The sequence below is a fragment of the Brachyhypopomus gauderio genome, chromosome 12, assembly GCF_052324685.1.
Source record: "Brachyhypopomus gauderio isolate BG-103 chromosome 12, BGAUD_0.2, whole genome shotgun sequence".
Taxonomy (NCBI): Eukaryota; Metazoa; Chordata; class Actinopteri; order Gymnotiformes; family Hypopomidae; genus Brachyhypopomus; species Brachyhypopomus gauderio.
The window spans coordinates 6,864,278-6,886,375 of record NC_135222.1 but is presented as its reverse complement, the minus strand read 5'-3'; the positions used below and the strand labels follow the sequence as shown (position 1 = coordinate 6,886,375).

Here is a 22,098-nt window from a genome sequence, read left to right as displayed (position 1 = left end):
GCGGCGCAACAACAAATACCGTACACTACACAACCCACTGTAGCTTTACTAGCATACCTGCACATAGTCAAACCTGTTTCCTTGTTTTGCCTAGCACTACGGTGGCTGAGAAGGCACATACGCACCCAGAAAAAAAAATCGATAAAAAAAAATGAGAATCGATTCTGAATCGTTCAATGTTAGAAACGCAATTCGAGCTCGAATCGATTTTTTCCTGCACCCCTAATTGTGATGTACATGAGATGTACATCGTTCATAAACATTTCATGTGCATATGTATATTTCCTCATTTACATGCATCAAAGATTTAACCTCCACCATGCTTAGCAGACAGAGTACAGGTCAACTTGTTATTATTAAAGTGGGCCTTATATTTATCAATACAATTGACAAAACATTGTCTTACATGGGTTACCACTGACAACATGATAAGAAAAAAATAAAATTGCAATATGATCCCTTTAAAAATTGCATGGCTTTTAGGAGGGTAAATGGGTGGACAGGGGACTGATAAACTCGCCTTTGTTCTTAACTAACAGCCATACATAGTGTTGACTTCTGATCATGGAATGTCCACTAAATTCCAGCCATTCCTGTCATCAAAGAAGCCCAAATCTCACTGATGTATTTAAAAGGCTCTGAAATTAACTGATCACCGTTTAGGTAATCTGATGCAAATGTGTCATAAAGTAACATGCACAGAGCCTTCATAAAGAGTTTGAAGTTAAAACATACAAAATAAATAAACACGAGTAAATACGTTTGTAACTTAAATAATCTATTTGATCTAATTCTAACTATAGATAGTACAATTATTATTATTCTTTCTTTGAAGCATTTCCACAATGAAACTGCTTTCTTAATGTTCTGATGACTTTTCTCAAATGAAGGTATATGGAGTCAGGTATCATCATGAATAATTCTACTGCTCACTTAGAAAATTGCTTTTCAACATAGGTGCAGGTTACACACCTGCTTAAAGATGAATAATACATTGGGAGGTTGCAAGAGATCCTGACACTCGTTGTCTGCAAGCCGAGGACCGAGCGTACAGATGGGAACAAGAAAAACAGGTCTAAAGGCAGTTGTTTTAAAGTCTTCTTCCTAGATTATCATTATTATAATTATTATCGTTATAATAATAATTAATATTGAGTATTAATATTCGTATACAACAGATGGGACCGATACAGCAACAGATGACAATATCCGGTTTAAAAGACACGGATTCATCTCCATCTTCTCCTTCATCATCTTTCTACTTTCGTTATTGTTATCATTACTATTATTACTACTATTACTATTACTATTACTATTACTACTATTACTACTATTATTACTATTTTTATAATCACAGTTAGTCACGTAATAATCAGCTACCTACGTAAAACATTTCCAACGTAGTAATATTTTAAAGGTTTATTGGAAATATTTTTAATTACACTGTATTCAAAATTCTGTGAACGGACAGGAACCGTTTGGTTTGCTTTCGGTTGATTCAGCCCTAATGATGGGAAATTTCTATAGAGCGACATCTTGTGGTCGATGTAAGGAGTTGCACTCACACAGACCATGCTAAACTATTAAATTTTGTAATATAATTAAATCAATCCCTGGTCTGTCGCTAACATGATGTTGCCATTTACGTATAAACTGTTGGAATGTGACATCAATTCGTCTCATGACAATTACGTTTAAAATAAGACGTTCTGAAGGGCGTTAGCTGGGAAGCGGCTTCACGTTACGTTGACTTTCGCAACGCAGCTTTTCCATTTTCTACATAAGGATGATGACAGAGGTATGGCTTCCATTTATATCATACACCCATCTCAAACGTTGAGATTTTGATTTTGAGTTACATTAGTCTCGGTGGCAAACTGCACCTGTGTGATGGACCTTTGACCTAAGGGTCGATGTTTTAAATGTTGCTTTTAATAATCAAGCGTCCAAAGCTCGGTGTATATTAACGTATCAACATTTACGTTAATATTAGCTTGGTTAATTTCTTGGTTAATGTTAATTTTTTTTATATTTTTGGCAGCTGTTGCATCATGGTCACCAGGCAACAAGTGCTATGGTAGCAGATTTTAAAAAATTAGTGGCGTGGGTCCACACTCACGCGCACATCTGTCGTCATATGCCCAGCGTGGAAAGTTTCTCAGTGGACATGCGTACAGGTGGTCATTTACTCATTTAACGGAATTAAAAAGAGAGAGGGAAGAGAGCGAGGATGTGAATGGCAAACAAAGACGGCCAAAACAACAATACTGTGGATATGCGCAGTTTTCAATGATAAAACTAGATAAAACGATAAAAAGTGAAGTGTTTGACTCGGATGACAGCGTCAGTATATCTGGTGAGCAGGCTCCTAAATCGAGGATGAATCAGTATTCACCTGAAGTGTTTACTCTCGTCTCTAGCCCTGAGACTAATATCCGTAAAACGGGCAAGAAATGGACAAAGGGTCTCTCTGGCAGTCCCTGGATGCTGTCAATAGAGGAACCTTCTAGTTTTAATCCTGAGACCACATGTTCTAGCGTCTCAATTGATGGCCAGGACCGAAAAAGTTAAAAGAAAGATGTAGCCTTTTCCGCTGGAGGAGATATACCGATCTATGGTTCTGCGGTGGATATGAACTCAGACGACACTGCTTCAGAAGAAGAGCTGAATGTTTCAAAGAGTGAAAGTACACAGGCGTCTCATTGCCCTAGCAGACCCTGCCGCACCCCATAAAGGACGGGGAGCCCGTTTCTAAGGTGTACGCTCCAGACTCTGCTGCACTGCTGCCCTCTTCTGTAGAAATGCAGGAACTGCAGGACACAGATAAAAAAGACCTACCAGCCAAAGAAAATGCAGACAAACGTGAGTTTTTTTTCCTCCATAAAGATTTGTTTTATATTTTCAGATGGATTTCACTCATTTTTACATCGTATATATAAATATGTTTTAAATGTGTAACCTTTACACCAAGTTTATATGGTGCAACATTCTGTGGGAATGTCATTATGAAAAAAACCCACACAGAGCAGAAGTTGTATTCAGACCTGTGACGATAACTACAGTGCCAGTGTTTGTCAGTAACCTTATGTCCTTGTATCACTCTCCCCATTCAGGACAGTTAAATAAATCTTTAAGCTCTAGTAATGTCGCAAACTTCCAGAGCTGGATTTTACTACACCAACCAGAGACAATTTCATCCTTGCGTGACCTTTCGGCCGAACAGCTAGACAGTCTTCTGGCGTCCTACTTCAAGCAGCAGTGGCCGTCTGGCTCTCAGGGCTCGAGTAGTCGCTCGTTGACGGGGGCGGGGCCTTAAGGATGCTCGCTTCTCCAGAGGACCCCGCCCACTGCAGGATTTTGGGACGTACATCTCTAAGCATAGCAATGGCTTCACCAGCTACAACGACGCGTTCTACTCAATGCCCAGAGCAGAGCCAAAAACCTTGAGCTGGTACACTAGAACACCAGTGAAGGTGAAGAAGATGGTACGGGATCTCAGTAAACTTGTTCAGACCATGGGATCTTACAAGCAGTCTTTCTTGAATGCAGTGTAACGGTTCAGCATCAGAACTGATTAAAGCATTTGTTTTGCAGTATAACGTTGTCGTGACTCCTATTCCAGCATGTGATTGGTGATAATTGAGGAAGCACCTCCTGGTGATTGGCTGTAATCATGGCTGGGTTGACCCAGGCCACACGCAGCTTCCTGTTCCTGTACGTGTGTGTCAGGGCACCCAGTGTTCCTCTGCCTGAACTTCAGATATCTGCAAACAGAGCATTTTGTACCCATTTAATAAAGGGTTATGACCTTTGACATGAGCAAAAAAAAAAAAAAAAAACAGAAGAAAAGGGAAATAATGCAGCACGGTTAGTTTTAAATCCTTTGCATAAGCATGCCGGGGACAGGAGTAAAATGTGTCCAATTAGAACAGGAACTTTACCTGTTTTGTGTGAATGAATCGAATTGCCCAACTATGTTATCAGTTTGCTTTCTATACACATTAGTTATACTGCAGTGTGTTCTGTTTCCTTGTGTGTTGAACAGAGGTGATATGACACAGATATAAGGTATGACACATCCTCTTATTTAGTACAACAAAGCAGGTATTGATACCCAAAACTGAATTTTTCTGCATTCAAGACATATCCTAACACAGTGCTGGAGAAACATTCACATATATACATTTTGAGAAACTAGCTCTAAATTATTGTAAAGCATTAATGGACTGATTCTAAAACTAAAACTGATTTGCGTTTGTAACATAATCCAACGTAGGAGTGATTCTGAACTCTAAGCAACAATCATCACTGCTGCTGTTCAACATCACAACAAATCATATTCAGGGTTAGTTTCACAGTGATGGAATGAAACCACAGTCTTACTTGAGACTGCTTAAACAAGTGTAATCAGACACTCATCAAGCTTCAGGTAGATGTGCAATTGTCCCTACTGAGAAAGCATTCTCGTCAAATGCAATTTAAACCTCTGCCTGTGCACCCTAGCGCACCAGCACGGTACTGAACCATCATCTTAATCCAGTGATGCTCATTCTGCTGTGTGGGAGGGGACACTCACAGGATGGGTATGGCACTGAGGTAGCTGATGGCGCAGGAGAGGAGGAAGCACAGGCCACTGCAGTTGTGGAGAGTGAGCGGGTAAATGGAGGAGAACACCACCGTCGACACCAGCTCTGTCACAGCCAGGGCGAGCTGCAGCTGGCCGAATGCGCGGCCTACGGCGAGAATCACAGTGGAGCGTTTTCACACTCCGTGTTTCTCATCTGTGTCTCAGGATATTCATCTTTAATGTTATTTGACATTTCTTAAAGTATTTATATTTGAACTTCAACTCTAGAGTGCCGAAATAAATCATGTGATTGCTTAAGATCGCTGTAGACGACATGTGCCAAGAATGAAACCACAAAACAGAAGTGTTGAGATGTCTACACTTCAATAGAACGAGTCGCTTTTCCACAATGAATGTGTCAGCAGTTAAGAAATGTTAGGCCTATATTAAGACAGCTTTTTTGTACTATTTATATTTTACAAATGTGTTTTAATATATTATTTTCAGGTTATGTCATGATAAATATTTAACATTTTTTTCACTCACTTTATAGATTACTTTTATTATTTATACATTTGGTTTTTAGTTTTCTACCTTTTTTGACCCATGGCTCATGAGTAAGTCTATTGGTTATATTATTTTGGACCATACAGAATATTGTTATTTCATCTTAATCTATTCTCATGTGGGTGTTTCTCCTCTTGTTATAACGTGTCTGCTTTTTGTGGCGTATCTGAAGCGTTACCATATTGCTGTGTGTCCAGAACTTTGGAAAGCATTGCTCGTAGTGTTGGCATGGGAACACAAGCAAACATCATGATTCCTCGAGCTGTTGGAAGCAAAGCATAAATTATAGTTCCTCAAAGCAATGACTGCTTTCATAATATCTCATTGCTTTTATTACTTGCAATGAGAGCTTTTTCATGCTCTTTTATAAGCTTTTTGTTTGGATCGAGCCAGTTCTTTTGCATGTCAGTACTGTGAGGCTTTAGAAAATGGTATTTGATTATATTAATGCCACTGTAGTACTGGCATTAGTCAAGTGGCAGTTCCTTGGATCATGGCATGCAGGGAGAGATTGTTACCCCTCTGTACCACTCACCCAGGAAGTAGATCCAGCTCTCCTCCGTGAAAGCCATGATGGCCATCCCGGTGCAGTTGGACACGATGCCGAGCAGGGCGAGCGGCGTGTCCCCCAGCGCCCTGGACAGCGCCAGTACGCCCAGGAAGCTGCTCACGTACATGGCGTTAGTGGCAGCACTGCCGTAGCCCGCCCACACAGAGTCCCAGCTCAGAGGTGGCTTGAGGACGTAGAGGGTGAGGACGTCCTCCGCCCCCACCATGCCCAGCATAAACACCACCATGGCCGTCATCAGGAGGACGCCCGCTACGGAGTCGGGACGGCCTCCTCCCGCCGGCCCCATCAGCGGCCGCTCTTCCTCCTCTTCCTCCTTGTCTTCCTTGGGGGAAGAGAGGAAGAAAGTAGAGAGCAGCAGCGAGAGCGTGCTGAGGGCGATGGCTGTAACGAGCAGCACCGCCCCCTGGTGGCCAACTCGGTATACGTATCCAGAGAGCAGGCCACCCAGGACCCCGGCCACCCCCGCACACATGTCCACCACGTTGAGCTTGAGCGTACGGGACCTCGGCCCGGAGCCGAGCGCCGCCAACGCCACAACGCCGGCCCAATACGCCGGAGAGCCCCCACAGAGGCCGTACACGGCCGTGCCCAGGAAGAGGAACTCCACAGGTAGGTCGCAGTACAGGAACAGCAGCAGGAAACACATTCCCAAGACTGAGCCCAGCTGGGAGACGATGACGAACACTTTAGGACCCCGCCGGTCTGCAACACGCCCCAGCAGCACGATGGACAACATGGCCGCCATGGTAGAGATTATGGAGTCAAGGAGAAAGAAATGGGCGGAGGCTGCCTGCGCCTGCTCCACCTGCTCCACCTGCTCTGCCTCACCACCTGCTTTTTCCAGCAAGCGGTTGTACACTGTCAGGGTAAGCGCCATCTCGAAGAAGGAGGTCCCCAGTTTATGGATAACCACGACTGGTTCCACCATATTCAAAAGGTTTTCCATTATATCAGATGGGATGACTCACGTATTGTTCACCTTAAAAAAATTTAAATATAAATAAAAATAAGTAAATAAATACAATAATATATATAATATAGAAACATCTATTGCAGTGAGCCACACGATCAATACACAGTGCTGCTTGAATGTTTGTGTACCCAGGGGCGCAGATGGCACTGGGGACGGGGGGGACATGTCCCCTCCAGATTTATATTGACCCTATCCAAAATCTAGCATCTACAAGCATAAACGTATATATTATACAGCTTGGTCCCCCTCACTTCAGAATTTCCATCTGCGCCGATGTGTGTACCATCCAAACATGATCATTGTTTTCTAAAATTAAATGAACATCCAAATCTCAATTTGAAAAGCAGACCTTCCAAATAAGGCACACAGTAAAACAAAATACATATTTTTCATAATTTATTTTTAAAAAAAGTAAAAACCAAAAATCTGCCAAGTGGAAAAAGTATGAACTCTTTATTTAGTAGCTTGTGGTGCATCCTTTTGCAGCCATTACTTCAACCATACGTCTTCTGTAACCACAAACGAGTGTCTCACATCTGCTTTTGGGATTTTTGCTCACTCCTCCTTGCAGGGTTAGAGTTTGAGAGTTGAGGTTGAGGTTGGAGAGACATCTGGCATGTACTGGCTGATTCAGATCTTGCCATAGCATCCCTATGAGATTGAGGTCCATGCTTTGACTGGGCCAACCCAGTCATTGTCTTGTTGCATAATCAATTACCGTTCCAGCTTGAACTCTCAGATTGTTGGCAGGAGATTCTGGTCAAGAATATGTTGACAGGCCTGGGAAATTATGGTTCCCTGGACAATATGGAGAAAAGCAGGCAGAGATCTTCGCTTTTTCATCACCATGCTTCACTTTTGGAAAGAGGTTCTTCTCTTTATATACAGTGTTTACTTTTCTTCAAACATAGCACCTGTAATTGTGGTGCCATAATTCAAATATGGACTCACCTGTCCAGAGAAAGGACTTCCAGAAAGCCTCTGGTTTGTTATACATTTTTTGCCTGATGTACATTTATCCCAGATGCTGTCAGAGAGGTCTGCGACTCTCTGGAGGTGATGTGTGGGTTTTGGCCTTTAACTGAATTATTATTTTTCTGGTGCTTGTTGTTGTAAGTTTTGATGGGCATCCATTTCTGGGCAGAGATACAGTGATATTGAGTGTCCTCCATTTGTAAATGATTTATCTTACAGTGGAAGGATGGAGCGGGAAACCTTTGGAGATCTTGTATCTTTCCACAGACAGACACCACCTTCTTTCTGATGTCCTTGGATGTCTCTTCTCCTATCTGCATCTGTGTACTTTACTCCTTGGCACGACAGTGTTAATCAGTGTGGCTCAAGTCTTTTCCCAAGGATGTCTCATTTGATCAGTCTGCTTAATTGATTTCTTGAGTACGTGATTCACCTGACTCTTTTACCTAACTGACTTTACCAGTGCAGCTGTGGTTCATTTACTTTTGTACATTATCAGATTCCATGATTCGTGTAACTCATACATTTCCCTCAAAACAAGTAAATGGAATTAATGATAAAATAAGAGAATCATCGTAAAACAACAGAAAAGTCTAAACTACTCAAGGAGTTCACAAACGTTCAAGCAGTACTGTATGTTTCAATGGCTTACAACTTTATTCACTATTTGATGCTGTGTTTACAAAGATGCTAAAGTGGTCATGATTCACTGAGTATTACAATTAATACAATACAAGCAATATATATATGAATGTCTATTATACATACCCAAAGTATTCCTTCCACATTCTGGGCTGCTTCAGTGGTCTTGTTTGAGCTGTGATTAAAGCAGGTTATATGCAGCAAACCCCTGAAGTTTCAGTCTGACAGTGATTACAGGAGGGAAAGAAGAAGCGAGGGTAGTGAAGTGAAAATGCAAGTGACAGAAGAAAGGGAACACCATCAAGCATCTACATCGCACACGCCAAACCCACGCCATCGCGGGCAGCAGCGTGCACCAGCCCCTCCTGCCCCTCCTGCTCCATGCCCACACCATCCGTGGACGCTGCAGAGTCAAGAGGGAGAACTTTCAGAAGGTCACTCACAAGACGGAGTCTCAAGACCGGCAGAGCCAGACCATTTCAACTTGAAACTTTATTTTGCTCCTTTCCTGCGTATCAACCTTTAATCAGACGTACGAATGTCACATTTCGGGTTCAAAGAGGTGCTTTTATAGAGATTCTGCATTTTGTTTCTCATTTCTGTATACAGTTTTTTGAAAGTGGCATTGGTGTGTCTTTTGGGTTGCCAGTGCAGCCTTTAGCAAACTTTAACTCTGAGTGCTTTTGACCTTTACACTTTCTTAACTGCTTGGTACATGCTTCTATGTGTAACCTGTATTTTTTTTGCCATCATGCATTCTGCACTCAGATGAACAGATCCCTCTGCTGTTCAGTGCACACATCCTAACCCTTTGCAGTATTGTGCATTCTAATTCTATTACTGCATTTGACATACACTACAAAGCTACAGGTGCTTGTCCCACATTCCCCACAGTTAGTTAAGGGAAGCAATGCTACATGTTACATCCCTTTGCACAAGGTGCTGTTGGAGCAGCCATTATTGGAATGAACATTCATGTAAGTCTATGTGAACCGACATTAATACCCAGACACTTCCCATGCCGAGGAGTCCTGCAGTCTCTTACATGTCTTTTGTTTTGAAAATTTTTTAATTGAATAGTTTCAAGTCATTCTGCCTAGTGCTACGACATTGTGCTCAGAGCTTCTGTAAGTGCAGGATGAGATTAGGGGTTGGGGCACAAAGCAAACTGATAACTAACTGCAAACTGATTCTCTTTGATAACTTTGATCTTGAAAATATAAGCTTGAAATGATTTCAAAAAAATAAAGCATTTTAAGATGCAAAGACAGAAACTCTCCTCCACCTCTGAAACATGTTTTTTTTAAGGCATCGGCTGGAGAGATTATTATCAAACTGTTCTTTTATGATTACAACTTTTTATCTATATATATCTTTAACCCTCTTTTTGATGATAAAGAATTTGTCAAGCTTTATTAACCCAACCTCTTCAAACCAGAGTACTTTATTCCTGTTGGGACAACCACAGGCAGCGCTTGTGAAGACTGGCATTGTCTCTGTGAGAGCAGAGAACTGAAACGGGCCACGGGAACTCCACACGCTGGAACTCCAGCCACAAAACAGTGACCGTCATTTTTTCATCCTCAGAGAGTTCTTCTTCGTGATTCATTAGGATGGCCTTCATAGTTCATGGTGTCTTTGGTTGAGTGTCACTGTAGGGTGTGTGTCTGAGTGAGCGTTCTGTGGAATTTAAATCCAGCCTGTCCAGTTCGTCAAGTCTGCCGATCCCAGGCATCATCCCGTTTCCATGGTGACTCAGTCGTCCTTATTAGCATACACGCCAGCCTCCCAGCGCACCGCCTGTGGGCTTTTGTGCTTCGTCACACGCGTTGCATCCACGACCTGCAGCAAAGCAACAATCATGACCCGAGGAAACCTGTGCTCTGTCACCATAGGCATCAATGTGCTTTCTTACCGCGTTGTTGATAGTGTCAATAGGCTGAATCCCAGCATACTGTAAATATAAGGTAATGAAGATTAAAGTTTAGCCAAGATATCTCAGTTCTACAAACACGTACAGCTCTTTTTTGCTTTAAATGATGCCCTTGTTGATGGCATCATTATTTATATACAATAACTACAATAACTTTATAAATCTTAATTCATATGGATTTACCAATTATCTTACTTCATCTGCATATTCAACTGTCACTTTGCTATGAATCAATTAGTTCACTGAGTTTAGTTGGACCACTATTCTAAGGAAGTGGTTAGACCTTGTTAGAGTGGTTAAACCACTTCCTTAGTTTAACTGGAAGCTTAGCTGGGCCACTGTTCTAAGGAAGAGTGCCCACTGTTCTATGGAAGAGTGCCCACTGTTCTATGGAAGTTTTGAATGACGTTCCGAACATGGAAAGTATTTCACTTACAGAACTCTCCTCTAGCTTTAGCCTGAGTCGCCTTTCCTCAAAGTCCTCTAGCAGAGTTTCAGTCCAGCCCTTGTTGGCAGGTCTGGAGGAGAACGTCCCATGCCGTAGACCAGCAGGGAGAACGGAGAATCCCCTAAGGAAGGCCAAAGAGCTTCTTGAGCTTGACCAAGGCTGGGCTGTCATAATGGTGGGAAATCTCGACCCTGTAAAGGAGAAACGAGCCTGTTGTATGTAAAGCTCAAAAATACTCCTACAGAGTATCACAGAAAGGCCTGTGGTCTGGACAACTATTACTGTTCATTTCAGTGTGAATATGTGCGATGTTTGCGATGTGCTGATTCAGTGACTAAAATCAGTCAGTATATGTTGGTGTTAAAGTCATAACACTGTGACTTTACGGGCCTTTTAAAACTCTGGTAATGTCATGTGCACTGCATCAATAATTAACCACTCCAACACTGTATAATTAGTCTTGTTGCTTGCATGTCATGTTCAAAGTTCAGAAACTAATGAAGTAAGCTATTTCATCTCTTAAAACTGACATCCATAAACAAGTAACACAGTTAATCAGTTACTTGCTTTGTAAATCAGTGAGTTGGTAAGATACAGCATATAAATGTTGCACTTCCTCTCATATAACTGCTGTAAATTCCATGGATGGAATTTTTAGAATCAGAGATTATCAGCATTTGGTGCATGCTATTACCCTGTCCCATTTGTGTTCTTTATCAGTTCTCTGGGAATCAAAACTATGACCTTGTTAGTACTTTACCTTCTCTACCAGGTCAGCTACTGGAGCATTCATTGAGAAGTTTTATGGAATGATAATTCAAAAATATCAAATGCTAAATGTGTTACCTTTAAAGAAGAAAATATAAGTGACAAGACAAAAATATGCGAGGAACCAGAGACAGGGTAGAGGAGTATCAACAGAGAACAAAACACACATAATCGTAGGTTTATGATGTAACATCCACCTTATAGATGTAATTAGTCTCTTTTGAGTGAAGAATGTACAGGCACATTCCACACACATGCTTAGTCTGCATGTAGATCTCTGATATCGCTCTCATATCAAAGACTTTAGCCCCAATGATTATTATCTGCATCGCTTACCAGTATTCATTTGGAATTTGACTCTTAACAGTGACCTCTGAAAAGAATACATTTGCCCTTCCTGTTCCCTGCAACTGTTGAAGACTTTATATTTACAAAAGCCCAATTCTCCGCTCGACCAATAGTGAACAAGCTAAATCTTTATACCTGCCAATGATGGGCGGGAGACTGGGCTGGAATCCACGTTTGAGGGGGATAAGAGACTTTCATTTGTCCTCTGTCTGTCTGGAAGAGATGCATCTATCTCTTGCAGGTTCTCCTGAGAAATGTTTGGTGAAGTGATTGGTGCAGTTTTCAGACTATTGTCAGCATTGCTTTGCTCCGACTTGTGTTCTAAATTAATGAGAGATGGCACGGAGGGTTCCAAGATGCCTGCGCTCCTGTCCACTGAGAGGGCCAGGCTGTTGGTCTCCCGCAGCTCCTGAAGCTCCTGCTCCCGTCTGAGGTCCTCCTCGATCTCCCTGCGGATTACGTCTGGGGCATTTTGCATGCAAGGCCACTCGTTTGTTCTCTCCAAATAAGACAAGGCTCCTTCAGCTCGAATCCTCCTCACGGGTTCTGGAGGAGAGGACAGAGAATGTGCGGGTGAAGATGCTCTCTCTTGCTCTTTTGTTTTGTGTGCAGCCTTCCAAAATGGTGGACTTGAAATGGTTGCATAACTTGTTCTGACATGTCCATCTAGGATTTCTGCAGCACTGGTGTGAGGGGTGCCCCTCCAAATCTTTGTCTCGTCTTTGTGGCGATGGGGGCAGCAGGGAGAGAGAATCTCTTCGGAGTCAGGCACATCCTCTTGATCCACAAACACAGAACGCTCCACAGTCCATGTTTCATCTTCTGAATCAGGGGTGTCTATGGGGTTCATCTTCAAGGATAAAGTGGGCTTCTGGTCTGACTCAGAGACTGATGTTTTTGTACTTTCATTCATATCACGTGGAGTGCCTCGGTCATGAAAGCCTTGGCCCTGATTCACTCTTTCCAACTCACGTTGAATGAGAAAACTTACCCTACTTGTCTCTTTGGCTTTGATCGACTTTGTCTGTGGCAGTGGCTGAGAGAGAATAGGCTTGGTCTTGATCTCAACCATCTCTGAAGTGTCAGTGTGCGATATTCCCCGCGAACGGCGCAAGTCCTCTTCTCGTTCTTGAGCTATTCGAATCTCCCTCTCAATGGGGGTTTCGCTCATGCAAGATACTGATGAGGTTCTCCTCTTTTCTAACCCAGAAGGTTCACTGGACAAGCTTCCATCTCTCGTGTTGCTCACACATTGGTTATGGAGTCCCGTGACCAGGTCATCAATCGAGTTACTTTGAATCTGGCTTTTGGAATCCTCAATAAAGGTCACCGTCTCCTCTTCTTGTCTCTTTGAAGAGATTGGATTCTGGTCAGGCTCATCCTTTGGCTTCTGGTTTATCCCAATTTCCTTGCCAGCCTTTATGACTGAAGATCTTCCCCATGGTCTAGGAGAGGTCAGCATTTGAGGAGAACCCTTGCGGAAAAGATTATGTTTGGAATGCTCCATCATTAGAAACTGCTTTCGTGCTGAATTGAAGTCGATCTGCTGGCTGTCAACACTGTCAGGCTCTGCTTCAGATTTGGGGAGTTTCATGCTCGCAGGGCTGTAGCGCAAACTAAAGCCTTCAACCAGACTGTGGGGAGATTTGCTAAGATCCAGATTCTCCAGAGCACTCCACTGCTCTTTGAGTACTTGATTCTTTCTCGGGGCCTGACTACGGATGATCTCCATACGATCTAGCTTGTTGTCGCCATTGCTTTCTGTCAAGTTGTCCTCTAACTGGTAAAGGGAATCTCCGTTACTGTCTTGGAACAGCTTCTCAGGTATTCTGTCTCCTGAATAAGTTTGTAGCTTAAAGCTGTTCTTCTCCTTCAGGGTGGAAAGCTTGGCCTGTCGCTCAGGCGAAACCATGTAGGCTTCATTCTTCTCTGCCTCTGGGCTTGTTGGATCCTCCACAAAAGAATAGAAGCCCATGTGGGAGTCTGTACTCCCAGGACTGCTGGGATCACTGTGTTGCCAGTCGTCACTGGTGTTGCTTTCATCAGACACCAACACCTGCGTAGCATGAACCACCACGTCCAAAGGGCCCTCTCCATTTGTGCCTGACAGTGTCACAGGCTGGAATCGAGACACTGAGATGGCATCAAACTTGAAGATAGGAGATCCTCTATCCTGGTTTGGACTCCAGCCCTGATCTAGAGCTTGTGGTTCACTGCCAGGGCTCAGCATGGGACGTAGGTCAGACTTCTCCAGCTTTGGTGTGAGTGGTTTCATCACCCATCGTTTAGGAGTGCTGCCCATGGTTCTCCTGGATGATTCCCCCAGCAGGGACTCTAACGACACAGGCACCAGTGATGCAGCAGGCCAACAGGAATAGGTCAACTAGTATGTGCCCATCTTGAGGGTTGCCTGATACAAAGGGCGTCTCTTTCTGCAAAATCAGGAAACCAGGATTTCAGTCCTTTTTGAATATGGTTAAAGGGCACAAACTGTTAAAATTACTTACTACTTTTGGTGATTACAGAATTTTAACTATTAACTGTGTGTGTAACTCTTAATTCTGTGTGTGTGTGTGTGTGTGTGTGTGTGTGTGTGTGTGTGTGTGTGTGTGTGTGTGTGTGTGTGTATTTGTGGTTTGTCCTAAAACATTTCTCCTGATGTGACAGAATAGTGAAATAAAAGATGCCATGATTAAATATAATGAATGAAGTATATATAAACATATATAATAATTATATATTAAAATATAATATATGATAATAAAATTACATTGCTAACACAGTTCAGGTTTAACAATGAAGCACATGATTGCCAATAGTGTGAGCGGAGAAACTCAGAAGAGCAGCCACACCTTCTTCAATCATTTACAATTTAAGCTCCCATTATGTAGAAAAAATGCCACCAGTGTTTTTAAACAATGCGACATTTCACACAGCTGTGAAAATATTGCATAATGTAACACGACATCAGATGTCTAGAAGATTCTTTTATGCTGTGTTGCATGGAAAAACAAGAGCAAAACATAGTTGAGTAGAATATTGAATTAAATGTAGGTGAAATATGAAAAATATGAAACATAATATTCCTCATCGGAATTAGGTTTATTTGTTATAGCCTTTTAAAATATATACAGTCAAATAAGTATTAGAGAGATGAGTGCCATGTATAAAATAATGACCAGTTTCACAATGTAATCCACCGTTCTGAAAAACTCACCTCCTAACAACGAAGAGAATACAGTAGTTTTCTCGTAAAAACTGGATGAAATTAATGAATCCTTCTTCTATTCTCATGTAATGCAGGAGAGCAGCGGAATGTAGTAAAATCATTAGATGAGACAGCCTGCTCGAGTGACTATCTGACGTAGTTTTTCAAAAGTTTAGGTCCCCGAGCTGAACTGTCAGAGTTCAGACACTGTGGCCTGTGCGTCCCTGATAAACCTGTAGCAACACTTCTTGGAAGCTTACTTTTACACACTCCTGATTGGGTGAGGCTCTTAGATGGGAGGGCCCCAAAAACAAGAGATTGTCATAATTTTGTCAAATTCTCACCATGTTTTGCTGTTGACAGCATTCTGTAGATGGGTGGATTGCAACATTTTTTTTATTTCAAAACAGAGACAATGGGTAAGTCAGTTCAGCCCAAGTGCCAGCTGCCAAGGGCGGGAGGCCTTACAGAAGGAATGTTTTGTTTTAAATGCTATCGTTGCTATAATGAAAATGAAGTAATTTTAATAATGCACACTTGTCCACATAGCTGTCATTCAAGATAATCTCTCAACATTCTATCTCAGATATTTCTAAACATATCCCATTACATTTTAATAGCATCTCAATAGCATTTGCTTCTAAAGCTATTTGTTATTTGTTAAATACTTTCTTGTAAATTACTGTAATTTATAGTTTATTTAAAATATTTTAAACACTTTACACCACAAGTAAGGCACCTTAATTTCATTATACCTGGTATAATGACAATAAAGATATTCTTATTCTTATTCATCTACAGTTCATCAGGGTCTGATTTAAAAATGAGACAAGGTATATTAATCAACAATTATACCAAGGATCAGTCCATAGAATATTCAAGAACCGAAGGGTAATTTAACTATTATCAGTAAAAATTACTGACTTTATTAAAGGATTATAGATCAAGCCTAAGTATCTTAACACATGCAAAGGTCACAATTCTGGAAAAATTGTGCCTGTGCTTTAACTTCATATTAATTTCTCCTCTTACCAGTAAGCACTCCTACCTCTACTCCACCTTTTAAAAAATCCTTATTCCACACCATAAAACGTCCTAAATTCTTCAGGATAAATATTAAACTACATACAACCATCCTCAGTAAAACCTCAACATAGTTGACAATCACGAGATGGTGAGCACATATTCCGATAACAGTGAAACGCTGGAAACTTACCTTATGACAGTAAATTAAGCAAAATAACATATACACTTAGCACCGTGTTTTGCCTTTCGCCAAGTTTTATTGAATCGAAGTCACAGACAAAGTCCAACCAATGTAATCAGCCACACCTACCACATCCAGACATACAGTGTCTGAGTGTCTGAGACTGATTGTGGAGGGGAGAGGGGGGAAGTTGTTTAGACACACTCCCCCCACCAAACACACACATGCACCTACACCTAATGGTAGAACACCACATGGTAGAAAAAACACCACATGGTAGAAATGGACTGTATCGGTGACATCACAACATTACAGATTAAGAAAGAGTGAATGTCCAGAGGAATTGTTCATCAGATCATCAGACTAGTTAGTGATAAGAGATGCATGGGTAACTATTCCACAAAAGGAAACAGAGAAGGATCCATTCATTACAAATAACTGCTGAACTTCCAGTGGCTTCCTGTATCTCACCTGGTAGCACATGGTGGTAGTATTGCCAATGTCAGAGCAGTACATATGAGGTCAAACTGGTACATATGTATGTTGCCTTGGATACGAGCATAAGTTACATTCTACAAAAGTAAACTCTGGTGATCTGATTGGCTGCAACTCTGCTGTGGTCTGTAGGGCCCCATATGGACCACACAGCACATTTGGCAGGGGGCCTGTTACTGGACAGTGATGCCATTTTGCTGTGGAACAAATAGCCGTGATGTGTCTTGTGTTTTGCTTTGACACATTCACAGCACTCAAACGAATGCAGTTTAGTTCTGAGCTATTTGCATTTCAAAGCGGTCTGAATGACATTGAATTGAATTAATTCAACACAAATTCACACATACTATTTTTCTGTTAAGAAATTGAGTAATGTTGATGAATGCAGTGGATCTTAATCTGTTTAAATGCAATCTCATATTCATTATATGAATATCAATTAGGTATATGTCAAGATATAAGGTTTATAAGTGGAAGGCAATAACGTGTTCGGAATTATCTTCAGAATCATTTGTGTCCAGATGCGGTCCTGCTGTTAAAATGTTTTTTTTTTTCTATTTTATTTCTTTAAAATAGAAATAAAATTGTTTTTAAATTGTATGTATTATACTGTGTGGCAGTGACCTTCCCAAGATGAGAGAGCTCAGGTCATAATAATTTTTTTCTGTTCTTTTGTGTACAGCACGTTGAATCTCCAGTGTGTATGAAAGGTACTATGGAAAGAAACCTTGCCTTGCCTTGAACAGAAGTATCAACAAAAAAAATTGCCAATGGCATCTTTAAGAGTCTACCAATAAGAAGCCATCTTGAAAGGCAGGTTTACTCTGGCCACTCCATTGTTATTCTGGCATTGTTCTTTGGCTACTCGTACTTTGGACTGAGCCATGGGCAAGTTTTATAGAGCAAAAGCAGTGAAAGTTTCCCATTGGTCAAATGCCATGGCCTTTGTTAAGAACCTGGTAGGGTGAGATGATAGGTGAATGTGTCATGTGTACGTGTCAGCATCTATATGCGTTTTACTATTACCATTATTACAGATCCAGTCATTGGCTCGTCCATCTGGCCCAGCAAATGATGCATGGCGCTCTCTGGTTACTATTACCTTCTAGAAGTCTTTATGTATGTTTAGCCCATTTCATTTCCTCATTTTTCAATGTTTTTGGTTAAATCAGGATGCTGTCTTTATCTTGGATGCGTTTTCTATATAATATGATACTTTAAAGCAAGGTTTGTTCTTTATTTATCTTAGTTCATAGTCTTCAAGCATTTCCCTGCTGGTTTGTAGCTTGTGTTTGAATTCATCTGAGACACTAAAGCTTTGTGTTACTGGAACCTGCATGTCACAAATTTGCCCAGACTGCAAAATCTGCATTCAGGTTGAATTAGCTTGTCTTTTCCTCTGCAGAAAAATCTCTTTTTGCACATTTGAAACCTTGACTTAATATTTGTGAACAACAAAGGCAAGTCAAAGGGAAGTAGAGCAATTATGGAGCAATTAGGCATTCATTTAAGTCAGGTGTGAATCAATGAATGGATGTGTTGTCATGGATGAATAACAACTATAAACACACTGTGTAGTTGTGCCTTGTTTACATTTCAAGGTGGACTGTACAACCCCTGGCAAAAAGTATAGAATCACCAGTCTGGGATGAGCACACATTCAGACATTTTATTCTGTAGAACAAACTCAGATCAAAAACATGATGCAATAATAAGGTCAATCCAAAGTGCAACTTGTATGGAATCACTCAAATTGGAGGTAGAAAATAAGGACACACCCAGTCAATTTCCTTTCCCTAAATGGGCACCTGCCTCAGATTAGATCTGCTCGTTAGTCTGCAGTTAAAAACACCTGCAGTCATGACACCTTGGAGGGCTGCTGGACGAAGTGGAGTGGTAAGAACCACGACTCCAACAAGAGAAATGTCTCTAGAAACAAAAGAGAGGATTGTGAAACTTCATGAAGAAGGTAACTTCACACATGGTTGCTAAAGATGTGGGCTGTTCACAGTCAGCTGTATCCAAGATATGGACCAAATACAAACAGCATGGGATGGTTGTTAAAGCCAAGTGTACTGGTAGAAAGACTTCAAAGCATCAAGACAATAACTTAAGGCCATTTTCATTGTTTTGAAAAATGAAAAAGTACAACTAAACAGATGAAGCATAAATGGGAGGAAGCTGCAGCCAATGTATGTGACCGAACCGTAAGAAATCTCCTGACGGAAATGGGATTTCAATACAGGAAAGCTAAAAGAAACGCATCATTGACACCTAAACAGAAAAGAACAAGACTGCAATGGGCTAAAGAGAGGCAATCATGGACTGTAGATGACTGGATGAGTTATCTTCAGTGATGAGTCAAGAATCTGCATTGTACAAGGTGATGATGCTGGAACTTTTGTTTGGTGCCGTTCCAATGAGATTTATAAAGCGGACTGCCTGAAGAAAACAACCAAATTTCCACAGTCCTTGATATGAGGCTGCATGTCGGGTAAAGACACTGGGGAGATGACTGTGGTTAATTCTTCTATCAATGCACAAGTTTACATTGACATTTTGGACAGTTTTCCCCATCCCTTCAATTTAACAGATGTTTGGAGATAATGAAATTATTTTCCAAAGATGACAATGCATCGTGCCATAGGGCAAAAACAGTGAAGGCATTCCGTGGAGAAAGACACATTCAGTCGATGTCATGGCCTGCAAATAGTCCAGATCTCAACCCAATTGAGAAAAAATGGTCCACAAGAAGGCTCCGACCTGCAAAGCTGATCTGGCAACTGCTATCAAAGAGATTTGGCACCAAATTGATGAATACTGTCCATGCCAACACAAATTCAGCATTTTTATATGGAAAACAAAACGTGTATTTTTCAGTAAACCCAATGAGATGTGAAAACAACATAACAGGTTTTGCTGTCCATTCTGACATGTATTCCACATGTTGAACATGTTGTCACTTTCTGTTTTGGATTTAATGTTTCTCGTACTTTCATATTAATTTGACATGCATTCTTCTGTGTTTTTCGACATGCATTCAATTTTGAGGAAATCCCGTTTGAATTTGCACCATATGGAATGGGGACAGAGAACACAAGTTGAAAATGTTTTGGATAAAATATTTTCATATGATTTATCTGTTTGATATGAATCTGATAAACAAGTTTTACAAATACCAAAATCCTGCCATCTAGTGGTAGTGCTATGTAATGTCTAAACCCACTCTTCATTTAAAAACAAACTGTAGAATAAGTCTTGTCCTAAATATTTAATGTTTGTGTGTGTACATGTATGTGAAACATCTACATGTATATGGTAGTACAGCAGACTTCACTTACCTCACATGCTCCAAACTGTTGCATAACACTTGACATGGAGGTGTGTACTGAAACATGGCTGATAACTTCAAAAAACAGTGAACTGTTAACTTGAATACTGGATTTAAGCAACAGCCGGGAAGGGGTGTGTGTGTGGGGTATGTGTGGTATGTGCTCTCGTCTCATGCTTACCAATGGCCCACTCAGGATTATTCAGTTTGCACTGCAGTCTGTTCCATGCAGTGTAAGCCAGGCACAGCATTAAATCTTGGTCCAGTGCTAAAAAAGGCCCATTGGTTTTTGGGATGGACTTTGGGATGATGCCTCTATTAAAGCCCCCCCTCCTTTTTGGCTGGATGTGTGTGTGTGTGCGTGCGTGCATGTGTGTGTTTGACTCCACCATCTGCGTGTGTGGTCCAGAAGGTATTAGCCAAATAGACAAAGCCCCAAGTTGGTGTGTTGGGACCTGGTTGTTATATTCTGGCTGCAGTTGCTCTGTGTGTGTGTGTGTGCGCGCTGAGAGCAGGGATATGAGGCTGGAATGCTGCTGACCATCAGCAAGTCCTAGACAAAGTCAAAGAATAGAACACCACCTCCCACATAACCTAATCCAGCCCCACCTCATGCCATACAGAGAGTCTAGTCCATTCCTTTAGCCCTGAACAGCAGTAGTGACGATGTGAGACCTCTCTCAGAACGGCTTTGAAAAACATGCTGCTGAGAAGGGCAGGAAACACCCCTTATCTTGGGAGCATGAAGGGAAATGTCTATTCTTTGCAACGCTCTGTGCTCCTTTGTAAGTCCAGCAGAACTCACTCGTCATTGCTGACCATATTTTGCTTGGTGACCTAAAATGCACACTAACTAGATGTTTGTGATGTCATTCTTTAGGAGAGCAAAACACAGGAGACCGTTATCGTTTTCCATTAAGCACGTCACATTTTAATATCGTTTCAGACCCATTCTACAGCACTTTCACGTCAGTAAGAAAGCAGATCTTCCCGAGCCCGAGTTCATTTCCATGATGGCGACTAAGAGACGTCTGCCCCGTGAGGAAGAAATGGAGTCAGAGCAACCAAGAGCCTCACTGCAATACAGGAAGTGACCTCACTGACACTAGCAGGAAGTCCGCTCCTTCGGCCGTGCTCCCAGACACAATGATTGGAACATCTAGATCACTGACATTATGGAGGATAGGAGAGGCTTCAGCTACAAGGAGAGGGAGACATTACTGAACACAGACATGGATATGTAGATATGTGGATATACCTATAAAAAGCATGCATGTTTACAAAGAGAGATGCCAGGCCGTTTGGCCAGGCAAGAAGGCATTCGGGGCTGTGGAACACATCGGAACTGGAATGTTAGTACTGATGAACACTAGGGTGCGCTGCTGAGCAAAAAAAAACAAACAAAAAAAAAACATCAGAGGTAACTATAATGCTCATAGTGACATGTGAGTCCAGGTGATGGTACAGGAAGCTCAGAATGGCTGCCATCAGCTTTTGCTTGTCTGCCATATTGGTGAAGGTTGAGGGTAAGCGGCCTGCTCCATGATCAGGATGTCCGCGCAGACAAGCAAGCTTCACAGACACCGCACCGTGTGGATCTTGTGGATGAGATGGCAGGTCTCTGCAGATGGGGTGTCTTGCGGTTCACATGGATACACAGGTGTAGCTGTTCCATAATTTCCGTCCAACTTTGGCTCACGGTCAGAACTATAGTAGTGTCAAGGCACGCGCCAAGGATTTCCCAAGGAAATCTTACCAGAATAAGTGCAGCTATGTAGACATCATTCCTGCCAATACAAAAGGAGAGCACTCAAGTGCACACGCTTACACGCGCACACAGACACAAACCAAGAGTCCCAAACAAATACCTCCAAACTAGTGTGGTAGTGCCAGTGAAAGAGCATAAAGCAATTTCGAACATCTTAATAAAAAACGTTATAATGCATTTCCATATCTGTTTACAAAGAATAAATGACTAAAAATAAAAAAAATAAAAGTGAATTAGCCAACAAAAGAGAAAGGCTAGCATTTGTTGTTAGCATACATGCTAAATTTAGAAAAACAG

At 41.6% G+C, this 22,098-nt stretch overlaps 3 protein-coding genes and 1 long non-coding RNA gene across 7 annotated transcripts; 2 read left to right on the top strand and 2 right to left on the bottom strand.

The window, feature by feature from the left end:
* Positions 1–1,654: 1,654 nt before the first annotated feature.
* On the top strand, positions 1,655–3,422 carry LOC143528841 (uncharacterized). Of its 2 annotated transcripts, none has more exons than XR_013134533.1 (3): positions 1,655–1,798; positions 2,042–2,862; positions 3,114–3,422. XR_013134533.1 is itself a non-coding variant. In XM_077024756.1 (3 exons), exons 1-3 carry the CDS (start codon positions 1,787–1,789, stop codon positions 3,314–3,316), a joined length of 363 nt encoding a protein of 120 aa, XP_076880871.1. In that variant the 5' UTR covers positions 1,671–1,786; the 3' UTR covers positions 3,317–3,422. The 2 variants fall into 2 exon arrangements, 1 of the variants encoding a protein (XP_076880871.1); XM_077024756.1 differs by having other exon boundaries at positions 1,671–1,798; positions 2,715–2,862.
* A 127-nt stretch (positions 3,423–3,549) lies between these two features.
* LOC143528840 (solute carrier family 46 member 2) lies at positions 3,550–8,560 on the bottom strand. Its single transcript, XM_077024755.1, has 5 exons — positions 8,422–8,560; positions 5,670–6,684; positions 5,313–5,396; positions 4,577–4,733; positions 3,550–3,764 (listed from the first exon to the last, which is right to left on the bottom strand). The coding sequence occupies exons 2-5, from the start codon at positions 6,649–6,651 to the stop codon at positions 3,614–3,616; spliced, it is 1,374 nt and encodes a 457-aa protein (XP_076880870.1). The 5' UTR covers positions 6,652–6,684; positions 8,422–8,560; the 3' UTR covers positions 3,550–3,613.
* misp (mitotic spindle positioning) lies at positions 8,288–16,334 on the bottom strand. 3 transcript variants are annotated; one of them, XM_077024754.1, is made up of 5 exons: positions 15,010–15,629; positions 11,928–14,224; positions 10,665–10,867; positions 10,211–10,249; positions 8,288–10,137 (listed from the first exon to the last, which is right to left on the bottom strand). In XM_077024754.1, the coding sequence occupies exons 2-5, from the start codon at positions 14,092–14,094 to the stop codon at positions 10,051–10,053; spliced, it is 2,496 nt and encodes an 831-aa protein (XP_076880869.1). In that variant the 5' UTR covers positions 14,095–14,224; positions 15,010–15,629; the 3' UTR covers positions 8,288–10,050. The 3 variants fall into 3 exon arrangements, with proteins under 3 accessions (XP_076880869.1, XP_076880868.1, XP_076880867.1); XM_077024753.1 differs by lacking the exon at positions 15,010–15,629 and adding an exon at positions 16,217–16,334 and having other exon boundaries at positions 8,288–10,249; XM_077024752.1 differs by having other exon boundaries at positions 8,288–10,249; positions 15,010–15,635.
* LOC143528843 (uncharacterized) lies at positions 15,241–21,483 on the top strand. Its single transcript, XR_013134534.1, has 2 exons — positions 15,241–15,419; positions 17,385–21,483. It is a non-coding gene; the product is annotated as an uncharacterized LOC143528843 (long non-coding RNA).
* Positions 21,484–22,098: the final 615 nt, after the last annotated feature.

What these genes read in the sequence shown, in the direction of transcription:
- LOC143528841 (XM_077024756.1), top strand. An exon ending in CAAAGAAAATGCAGACAAAC is followed by an intron (nt 2,863 to 3,113) that starts GTGAGTTTTTTT and finishes CTCCCCATTCAG; the next exon opens with GACAGTTAAATAAATCTTTA.
- LOC143528840 (XM_077024755.1), bottom strand. Translation starts at nt 6,651, where the DNA reads ATGGAAAACCTTTTGAATATGGTGGAACCAGTCGTGGTTATCCATAAA. An exon ending in TCTGGACACACAGCAATATG is followed by an intron (nt 4,734 to 5,312) that starts GTAACGCTTCAG and finishes TTCTCGCCGTAG; the next exon opens with GCCGCGCATTCGGCCAGCTG. An exon ending in CTCAGTGCCATACCCATCCT is followed by an intron (nt 3,765 to 4,576) that starts GTGAGTGTCCCC and finishes CTCTGTTTGCAG; the next exon opens with ATATCTGAAGTTCAGGCAGA.
- misp (XM_077024753.1), bottom strand. Translation starts at nt 14,094, where the DNA reads ATGGGCAGCACTCCTAAACGATGGGTGATGAAACCACTCACACCAAAG. An exon ending in CTCCCGCCCATCATTGGCAG is followed by an intron (nt 10,868 to 11,927) that starts GTATAAAGATTT and finishes TCTCCTTTACAG; the next exon opens with GGTCGAGATTTCCCACCATT. An exon ending in TAAAGCTAGAGGAGAGTTCT is followed by an intron (nt 10,250 to 10,664) that starts GTAAGTGAAATA and finishes TTATATTTACAG; the next exon opens with TATGCTGGGATTCAGCCTAT.